At 43.7% G+C, this 9,058-nt stretch overlaps 1 protein-coding gene and 8 non-coding genes across 10 annotated transcripts; all 9 read left to right on the forward strand.

Annotated features, from left to right (window-relative positions):
* The first annotated feature begins 27 nt into the window (after positions 1 to 27).
* aar2 (AAR2 splicing factor) lies at positions 28 to 2,761 on the forward strand. Of its 2 annotated transcripts, none has more exons than XM_085928449.1 (4): positions 28 to 247; positions 324 to 1,098; positions 1,345 to 1,574; positions 1,883 to 2,761. In XM_085928449.1, the coding sequence occupies exons 2-4, from the start codon at positions 333 to 335 to the stop codon at positions 2,036 to 2,038; spliced, it is 1,152 nt and encodes a 383-aa protein (XP_085784575.1). In that variant the 5' UTR covers positions 28 to 247; positions 324 to 332; the 3' UTR covers positions 2,039 to 2,761. The 2 variants fall into 2 exon arrangements, with proteins under 2 accessions (XP_085784575.1, XP_085784567.1); XM_085928441.1 differs by having other exon boundaries at positions 1,871 to 2,760.
* Positions 2,762 to 5,082: 2,321 nt separating this feature from the next.
* Positions 5,083 to 5,154, forward strand: trnaa-agc (transfer RNA alanine (anticodon AGC)). The gene has a single exon. It is a non-coding gene; the product is annotated as a tRNA-Ala (tRNA).
* Positions 5,155 to 5,820: 666 nt separating this feature from the next.
* trnaa-agc (transfer RNA alanine (anticodon AGC)) lies at positions 5,821 to 5,892 on the forward strand. The gene has a single exon. It is a non-coding gene; the product is annotated as a tRNA-Ala (tRNA).
* A 293-nt stretch (positions 5,893 to 6,185) lies between these two features.
* On the forward strand, positions 6,186 to 6,257 carry trnaa-ugc (transfer RNA alanine (anticodon UGC)). The gene has a single exon. It is a non-coding gene; the product is annotated as a tRNA-Ala (tRNA).
* A 349-nt stretch (positions 6,258 to 6,606) lies between these two features.
* Positions 6,607 to 6,678, forward strand: trnaa-agc (transfer RNA alanine (anticodon AGC)). The gene has a single exon. It is a non-coding gene; the product is annotated as a tRNA-Ala (tRNA).
* A 293-nt stretch (positions 6,679 to 6,971) lies between these two features.
* trnaa-ugc (transfer RNA alanine (anticodon UGC)) lies at positions 6,972 to 7,042 on the forward strand. The gene has a single exon. It is a non-coding gene; the product is annotated as a tRNA-Ala (tRNA).
* Positions 7,043 to 7,526: 484 nt separating this feature from the next.
* Positions 7,527 to 7,598, forward strand: trnaa-ugc (transfer RNA alanine (anticodon UGC)). Its single transcript has one exon. It is a non-coding gene; the product is annotated as a tRNA-Ala (tRNA).
* A 350-nt stretch (positions 7,599 to 7,948) lies between these two features.
* Positions 7,949 to 8,020, forward strand: trnaa-agc (transfer RNA alanine (anticodon AGC)). The gene has a single exon. It is a non-coding gene; the product is annotated as a tRNA-Ala (tRNA).
* A 292-nt stretch (positions 8,021 to 8,312) lies between these two features.
* On the forward strand, positions 8,313 to 8,384 carry trnaa-ugc (transfer RNA alanine (anticodon UGC)). The gene has a single exon. It is a non-coding gene; the product is annotated as a tRNA-Ala (tRNA).
* The last annotated feature ends 674 nt before the right edge of the window (positions 8,385 to 9,058 follow it).

The raw sequence follows: 9,058 nt of genomic DNA on the forward strand, positions 1-9,058 counted from the left end.
CGTTCACAAAAACATTTGTTCCTTTCCGGGCTCAAATTACAACAGGACATCCCGTGCACCGTTTCCTCCCGAATCGAGGCATCACACCAACAGAGATGCCAACATCATAACATCACACGATCTGGTTAATCAATCACGAACGATCTATTAAAAATACTATTTCTGTAAATAACGTCTTGCCACAAAATCGTATCGTAGTGTCATCGTGTCAACTGTGCCGAACACTGACGAAATTCTTCAAGAAAACGTGAGTATGAACGTATGCAAATGCTGGAAAATAGGGCTGACACTTTTCCCCCCCGTCAAATTTTTGCCGAATTTAGATTCCAGAAATGGCTAGCAGTAGCAGTGTAGACATGGACCCCGATGTTGCTCGGAGGCTGTTTGAGGAGGGGGCCACTCTGGTCTTGCTTGGAGTCCCTCAGGGCACAGAATTCGGCATTGACTGCAAAAGTTGGAAAGTTGGTCCACGCTTCCAGGGTATTAAGATGATCCCCCCAGGGCTGCACTTTCTCAACTACTGCTCTGTCAACCCACCAAGCTGTGGAGGAGAAGTTGGCCCAAAGACCGGCCTGTTTCTCAGTCTCAAACCCAGAGACCTCCTGTTGGCTAACTGGAACCCCAAAGAAGAGGATTTTGACTTCTCTGCCACCCAGAATGAGGAGGAAGTGAACAGAGTCCGAGCAAATTTGCAGGATCTGGACCCATACCTCGGGCCTTATCCTTATGAGGTGATGAGGAAGTGGGTGTCCCTCACAGACCGACTGAGTGAGGAGGTGGCCAAAAACTTGCAGCCGCTCTCTGGACGGGTATGTGCCTTCAGCGACGTTGTTCCCGAGACAGAGTTCCGACACACAAAGGACCGGGCTGAGCAGCCGAGGAACGACACAGCCTGCCAGACCATGAAGGAGGGACTGGAAAGGCTTCCCAAGATGAAGCAGAGGGAGGGGACACAACTACGCTTCTCTGTCATCCCAGAGAAGACTTATCCAGCGGGGGCCACACCTGCCCAGATAACACAGTGCAGCCTGGACTTCACCTACGCCCTGGAGACTGTGCTCAACGAGAACCACCAAGCGAGGCCTCTTGACCTGCTAGGTAAGTGTTTTCCTTGCTCATTACTACACACAATTTGGTAGTATTTGTTCTACTTGACTAAATTTAACATTGGTCGGGCTGACCGGATAAAGCAATATACTTACCGGTTTGAAGATGCGGGCACTATGATTATTTTTACACACAGAGTAATGTTGCCCAAGAGTTCGACAAGCATTTTAGAAAATGTGCGGTGGATGGGAGAACTTCGTTGAACTTTATGACCCGACCAGAAAACTCCTTTCCTAGGTGAGCTGCAGTTTGCCTTTGTGTGCTTCTTGATGGGAAACGTGTACGAGGGCTTCGAGCACTGGAAGCGCCTTCTGAGCCTTCTGTGTCGAGCTGAGGCGGCCATGCAGAAGCACAAGGATCTTTACCTGGGGCTCATTGCCGTGCTCTACCACCAGCTAGGAGAAATCCCTCCTGACTTCTTTGTGGACATTGTTTCTCAGGACAACTTCCTCACCTCCACTCTGCAGGTACCAGCTTCATGGGGCAAAACCCAACCAATGGTTTTATTTCACGGTAGTACAGTGAACACTGTGAAACTCACTGACGCGTAAATAATCAAATAATTTTTCATGTTAATAGTTTAAACCAAAAATGCAACACTAATTATGAGCCCAATACAAAATATAATTTCAAACACACTTTACTATTTCCATTAATGAAAGGTATTTAGGTGTTTCAGTTCCAAGCCTTCGTTATCCTACAGCTCTCAACCACCAATTGGTAGTCAAACAAATACAGATGATTTTTTTTTTTTCCCCGGTAGGACTTTTTCCAGATGGCCAGCGGGCCCGGAGTGGACGTAGCGCTCCGCAAAAGAGCGGAGAAGTTTAAAGCCCACCTGACTAAGAAGTTTTCCTGGGATTTCGACGCAGACTTGGACGAGTATTCGCCCGTGGTGGTGGATCTTCCCGAGGGTTTTACTGTTGACTGACTTCGCGTGGACTAAAAGATCAGTCAAGCTCGAGCTTCCATGTCGGATAGTTGTCTCTCACCAAGTGGGTGTTCCACATGTTCATGTGGCTCGATGTTGAAGCCTATACATTGTAAAGTTCATACTTGTTTGCAACTTCCTGTCTATATATGTGTTTACAATTTTTAAAAAGTAGGTATTCTTTCAAAGCCTTTTTTTGTAAATCTCTGAAGAAAAATAAAATACATGACTAAATTAATCTTTGCCTTTAATGTGGGCGAACCTCTACTCCAAGTAATGGATGTAATGAAAGGATATCTTCATATGATCAGTGCTGCAGCAATTTAGTGTGACGGTGATGCTTCTGTAGATGTAAACAGAAATGACGGTGGTGGGGAAAAAAGGAGTTTGGTTTTTGATTTGTACAAAATAAAATATTTTTCCTGTTACGCTCTGCATAAAAGGTTATGGAATTCAGGAACAAGCGTTTTCTCTTTTCTAATTTTTTTGTGAAGAGGTTGTTGTACCAGCTTCTGGCACCAGATGGCAGAATTGGACTTTCAAGAACAAATTTTTTGACGTCAGTGCTCTGCAGACAGACTGCCCTCTTCTGTAAATTTGGAGTAAATTCGATATATAAAATAAAATTGCTTAGTTGATCTACTGCAGCGATTAACTGGCAACTCTCTCGTATTGCAAATGGTCCGCAAAATTGGAAATGGAAAATAACTGTTACATTTTTAAAATAAAATGGATTTCTTATTTAGACTTGATTTATTTTCCAGTTAATCTTGTGAATTATTTCCCTTTCCAAATTATGTCGAATGTAGCTGAGATTCCCAATATAGACATATAGATGCAAATTATTGGTACAGTCCAGTGTTTGATCATAATTTTAGGCCTTGTGATGATGAGGAAAAAAACCATCTTGAAGAAGCCTGCTTTCACTCACAAACTCTCTTCCACCAGCAATGCTTTTGACTTCTTGACTCAGCAGTTTAATGTTCATTATATGTGACTGTACACGCGAGGTGTTTCACCATGGGTGTATAATGTCAATCAATTATTCATCAACTGATGCTTTTTGATTATTCATGCATGGGGATACCCTTTTAGGCTTTGTTGATTGTAAACGACCACATACCGCACACCACCATCTTGCCCTCTCAACACAAAATGGCTGAAATCAAGCAATCACACTACATGGTGCACACATCTTTGAAGTAGCATATCTATTACAAATAGTGGATATAAAAAGTCTACACACCCCTATTCAAAAGCCTGATTGACCCCAGCTGTTTTAGTTGGCTTTTGTAGTCACATCTTACAGCACAACTCTGGGTCCATAGAGAGCTTCCATAATGTCATTGGGATCTCATTATTAAGAGCAAGGTAGGTAAAGACCTACCAAGGTATTACATACTATATCATGGAACACAGAAAATAAGGAGTCTCAACTTGGGGTTAATCAGTGGCACCTCAAATGGTTGTAGGTGTACGCTGACGCCACATGAGTTTGAATGTGTTTGAATTCTTATACATCCAAAGTTCTAGGAGGGTGTGCACACTTGTGCAACTACATTATCTCAGTTGTTTCTTTTTACTCCCTCTCTTGAAAATATTTCTTTTTCTTCCTCCCATTTAGTGTCACACACTAAAGGTAAAAAAATTGGTGGAAAATTTGTGAAATGATTGATCTTGATCTCAATTTTTTTTTTAGATTGCAAAAAAATGGTATTTGAACAGGGGTGTGTAGACTTTTTATATACATATTCACGGTATAAATTTACATGTTTATTGATACTCGATTTGAACTTTGCATGTAACTGCTTTGTTACTGTAAAAAGAACATCACTTTGAAAATGTAACAACTTTCATAGCAACTTCTACTCCTCAAAACTTTTATCTTTATAGTGTCATTAAATGCTTCCTAAAAGTTATTTTTATATTAAACACATCAATTAAAGTTGGGATTTAGTCACCTTTGTGAATTAAGCCAGGTTGTGCTTCGTCTTTATGTCCTCCTGCTGCAGTCCCAGTCAAGCATCAAGGCTGACTCAAACAATTCGAGATCGGCATGTGGACTTTGTTGTCGTTGTTGTGCCCCCCCCGGACATGCATGCGCAGTTTGGGCTTGGCAAAGTTTGGAAGTTTGGTACCCACACATATGGACTAGGGCAGGTGGGGGTTCACTCAAAGCAAAAGTGGATGAAGTGAAAAATCTTTCCTGGAAAATGTCCTATGCACCATAGTGTGTGAACAGTCCGGTTCTGTTTGAATGATCTGCTTAAGTAATTAGCGGCAGGAGCTGAAACCCAAGCGGTGTACACTTTGGAGGCGTCTGCCATTGTGATCATGAACAAGCGAGCTTGCAAATGCATTTCCCCTGTGGACTCATTGACTGAGTGAAAGCCTTTCAGTGGCACACAAAGACAGTGATAACATCCAATGCTATGTTTCAATGGTGTCATAAATTTGTCTTCACTCAAGAGGTAAAGAGGTTCCACGAGAGCTTAACTTAACATCAGGCAAGTCCTATTTTAATCAAGTCAGGTTTAGATGAGACGCACATCCTTTCCTGTCCCTCATTTCTCCTGGGCCACAGATTCCATTCCATCAGATAGATGTTGCTCCCCCTACACCTGCCCATCACATGACTGATTGCTAACTTCCCTTTTTACCGACTGTTGTCTTTGGCAATGACACCCTAAATCGAGCGTGAACTCTGGCAGACCTTGTCATGGCAGACAGGATTTGAATACCGGGCAACCACACACTTCTGCTCATTGTTTTTCACCCTGCCTCTGTTTTCTTGTTCTGCTTCAATCAGTTGAGGTGACACCCTGTCCTTGTGGTGCCACAGAGGAGCACATGTTAAAGTACAATGTATACATTTTTTGTTCACATCTTTATTCATTCACGCCAGCTCCATGTTTTGCTATCTTAATCTGATTCGATTACCTGTCAATGAGTTACCCACGCATGCAAACTGACTTTCACATGAATCGCATGAGAACTACCTATCTCATGGTGGCTGTGGAACAACCAGTCATTGGTTGGCAGATGGGGATGTAGCTCAGTGGTAGAGCGCATGCTTAGCATGCATGAGGTCCTGGGATCGTTCCCCAGCATCTCCAGGTTTTGGTAGCTCAATTTGAGTACTTGAGTGAATTATGCATTACACCTGAATTTCACATGCATCGTAAGCAACCACTTGCCCATGTAACTCAGTGGTTGAGACCATGCTTTACGTGTGTGAGGTCTTCGGCTCGATCCGCAGCCTCTTCGTGTTTTGGTAGCTCAATCTGGTAGCGCGCATGCTTTGCATGTATGAGGTCATGAGTTCGATCTCCAGTATTTTCAGTTTTTGGTAGCTCAATCTGTTAGGTCGGTTAGGGGTTAGGTTTTAGGGTTCTGGTTTAGGGGTAGGGTTTAGGGTTAGGATTTAGGGTGAGGGTTAGGATTTAGGGTTAGGGGTTAGGATTTAGGGTTAGGGATTAGGTGTTAGGGGTTAGGTGTTGGGGTTTAGGGTTAGGGTTTAGGTTTAGGGTTAGGATTTAGGGTTAGGTTTAGGGGTTAAGGTTAGGGTTTAGGGTTGGGTTTAGGGTGTGGGGTTAGGTTTAGGTTTCAGGGGTTAGGGTTAGAAGTTAGGGGGTCAGGTTTAGGGGTTAGGATCTCAATGTTTTGGTAGCTTAATCTGAATAGATTACCTGTCTGTTGTTGAGTTGCCCATGCATGCAAACTTTTACTAGAACCACCTATCCCGTGGTGGCCAGGCAACAACCAATTACATAATGGCAGATGGGGATGTAGCTCAGTGGTAGAGCGCATGCTTAGCATGCATGAGGTCCTGGGATCGATCCCCAGCATCTCCATGTTTTAGTAGCTCAATATGAGCAGTTTTCATGTTTTATGAGTTAATCATGCATTCCACCTGAATTTCACATGCATCGCAGCTCACCACTTACCCATGGAGCTAACAGAAAAGCCATGCTTTGCGTGCATGGGGTCTTGGGCTCGACCCCCAGCATGTCCATGTTTTGGTAGCTCAATTGAATAGACTACCTGATTGATGTTGAGTTAACCATGCATTCAAACTGAATTTTACATGGCTCAGAATCACCAATCTTATCGCGGCTGAGAAACAACCATTCAACACTTATCAAATGGGGATGTAGCTCAGTGGTAGAGCGCATGCTTTGCATGTATGAGGTCCTGGGTTCAATCCCCAGTATCTCCAATATTTGGTTAGGGTTTAAATGTTCAGGTTATGGGTAAGGGTTAGGTTTTAGGGGTTTAGGGTTGGGGTTTAGAGTTAGGGGTTATGATTTAGGGTTAAGGATTTAGGGTTAGGTTTAGGGGTTAAGGTTAGGGTTTAGGGTTAGGTTTAGGGTGTGGGGTTAGGTTTAGGTTTCAGGGGTTAGGGTTAGAAGTTAGGGGGTCAGGTTTAGGGGTTAGGATCTCAATGTTTTGGTAGCTTAATCTGAATAGATTACCTGTCTGTTGTTGAGTTGCCCATGCATGCACACTTTTACTAGAACCACCTATCCCGTGGTGGCCAGGCAACAACCAATTACATAATGGCAGATGGGGATGTAGCTCAGTGGTAGAGCGCATGCTTAGCATGCATGAGGTCCTGGGATCGATCCCCAGCATCTCCATGTTCTAGTAGCTCAATATGAGCAGTTTTCATGTTTTATGAGTTAATCATGCATTCCACCTGAATTTCACATGCATCGCAGCTCACCACTTACCCATGGAGCTAACAGAAAAGCCATGCTTTGCGTGCATGGGGTCTTGGGCTCGACCCCCAGCATGTCCATGTTTTGGTAGCTCAATTGAATAGACTACCTGATTGATGTTGAGTTAACCATGCATTCAAACTGAATTTTACACGGCTCAGAATCACCAATCTTATCGCGGCTGAGAAACAACCATTCAACACTTATCAAATGGGGATGTAGCTCAGTGGTAGAGCGCATGCTTTGCATGTATGAGGTCCTGGGTTCATCCCCAGTATCTCCAATTTTTGGTTAGGGTTTAAATGTTCAGGTTATGGGTAAGGGTTAGGTTTTAGGGGTTTAGGGTTGGGGTTTAGAGTTAGGGGTTATGATTTAGGGTTAAGGTTAGGGTTAGGTTTAGGGGTTAGGGGTTAAGGTTAGGGTTTGGGTTCAGGTTTGGATTAGGGTTTAGGGTTAGGTTTAGGGTTCGGGGTTAGGGGTTAGGGTAGATGTTCGGGGGTTAGGGTTAGGGGTTAGGATCTCCATGTTTTGGTAGCTTAATCTGAATAGATTACCTGTCTGTTGTTGAGTTACCCATGCATGCAAACTGGTTTTCACATGCATCGCATACAAGAACCAACTATCTAGTGGAGGCCAGGCAACAACAATCACCCAATGGCATGAGGTCTTGGGCTCGATCCCCAGCATCTACATGTTTTTGGTAGTTCAGGTACCTGATTCACCTACCTCATGGTGGCTGGGAAATAACCATTTAACCTTTAGCATATGGGGATGTAGCTCAGTGGTAGAGCGCATGCTTTGCATGTATGAGGTCCTGGGTTCAATCCCCAGTATCTCCAATTTTTGGTTTGGGTTTAGGTTTTAGGGGTTTAGGGGTGAGGTTTAGAGTTAGGGGTTAGGATTTAGGGTTAAGGTTAGGATTAGGTTAAGGGGTTAGGGGTTAAGTTTAGGGTTCGGGTTCAGGTTTGGATTAGGGTTTAGGATTTAGGGTTAGGTTTAGGGTTTGGGGTTAGATGTTCAGGGGTTACGGTTAGGGGTTAGGATCTCCATGTTTTGGTAGCTTAATCTGAATAGATTAGCTGTCAATTGTTGAGTTACCCATGCATGCAAACTGGTTTTCACATCCATCGCATACGAGAACCACCCATCTCGTGGAGGCCAGGCAACAACCAATCACCCAATGGTAAATGGGGATGTGGCTCAGTGGTAGAGCGCATGCTTAGCAAGCATGAGGTCCTGGGATCGATCCCCAGCATCTCCATGTTTCGATAGCTCTATCTGAATAGTTTACTTGTTTTATGAGTTAACCATGCATTCCACCTGAATTTCACATGCATCGCAGCTCACCACTTGCCCATGGAGTGGTAGAGGCCATGCTTTGCGTGCATGAGGTCTTGGGCTCGATCCCCAGCATCTACATGTTTTGGTAGTTCAGTTGAGTAGATTACCTGATTGATGTTGAGTTAACTATGCTTGCAAACTTAACTTTACATGGCCCATAGATTCAACTATCTCATGGTAGCCGGGAAATAACCGTTTAACCTTTAGCAAATGGGGATGTAGCTCAGTGGTAGAGCACATGCTTTGCATGTATGAGGTCCTGGGTTCAATCCCCAGTATCTCCAGTTTTGGGTTAGGTGTTGGCGGTTTAGTTTTAGGTGTTAGGGTTTTGGGTTGGGGTTTAGAGTTCGGGGTTAGGATTTAGCTTTAAGGTTAGGGTTAAATTTAGGGGTTAGGGGTTAAGGTTCGAATTAGGGGTTAGGGTTGGGTTTTGGGGGTTAGGGTCAGAAGTTAGGGGGTTAGGGTCTCCATGTTTTGGTATCTTAATCTGAATAGATCACCTGTCTGTTTTAAAATACCCATGCATGCAAACCGTCACATGCATCGCATACTAGAACCACCTATCTCATGGTGGCTGCAAGCTATTCTCACATCGGATGAATAAATCTATCTCTTCCTGTCTTCTTTGTATACTTTTACCCCTTCATAAATTGTTCTTGTCATATTCCGCATCCTCTTCTCCTTGTCCTGACTCATGCTGAGTTACGGGACCGTCATCCTGAGTAACAGCAGGAAATTTAGATTGTAACCTTCCTTCTCTTCTCTATCCTGCTTCCACTCCCAAATGGACTGAATGCACCCTAGCTTTCTGGAGTTCATTAATAATCACGAGCTGATCTCAAAAGAACATTCATTCTCATCAAGGTGTGTTTATTATGAAGTACAAATCTTTAAATTAACATTTTTGTTTGGAGCTGCTGGCCAGAATCCTGGATCGGGCTATTTCTGCTTCATCACT

The sequence above is a fragment of the Syngnathus leptorhynchus genome, chromosome 1 (genome assembly GCF_054491065.1).
Source record: "Syngnathus leptorhynchus isolate UIUO chromosome 1, UIUO_Slep, whole genome shotgun sequence".
Lineage (NCBI taxonomy): Eukaryota > Metazoa > Chordata > Actinopteri > Syngnathiformes > Syngnathidae > Syngnathus > Syngnathus leptorhynchus.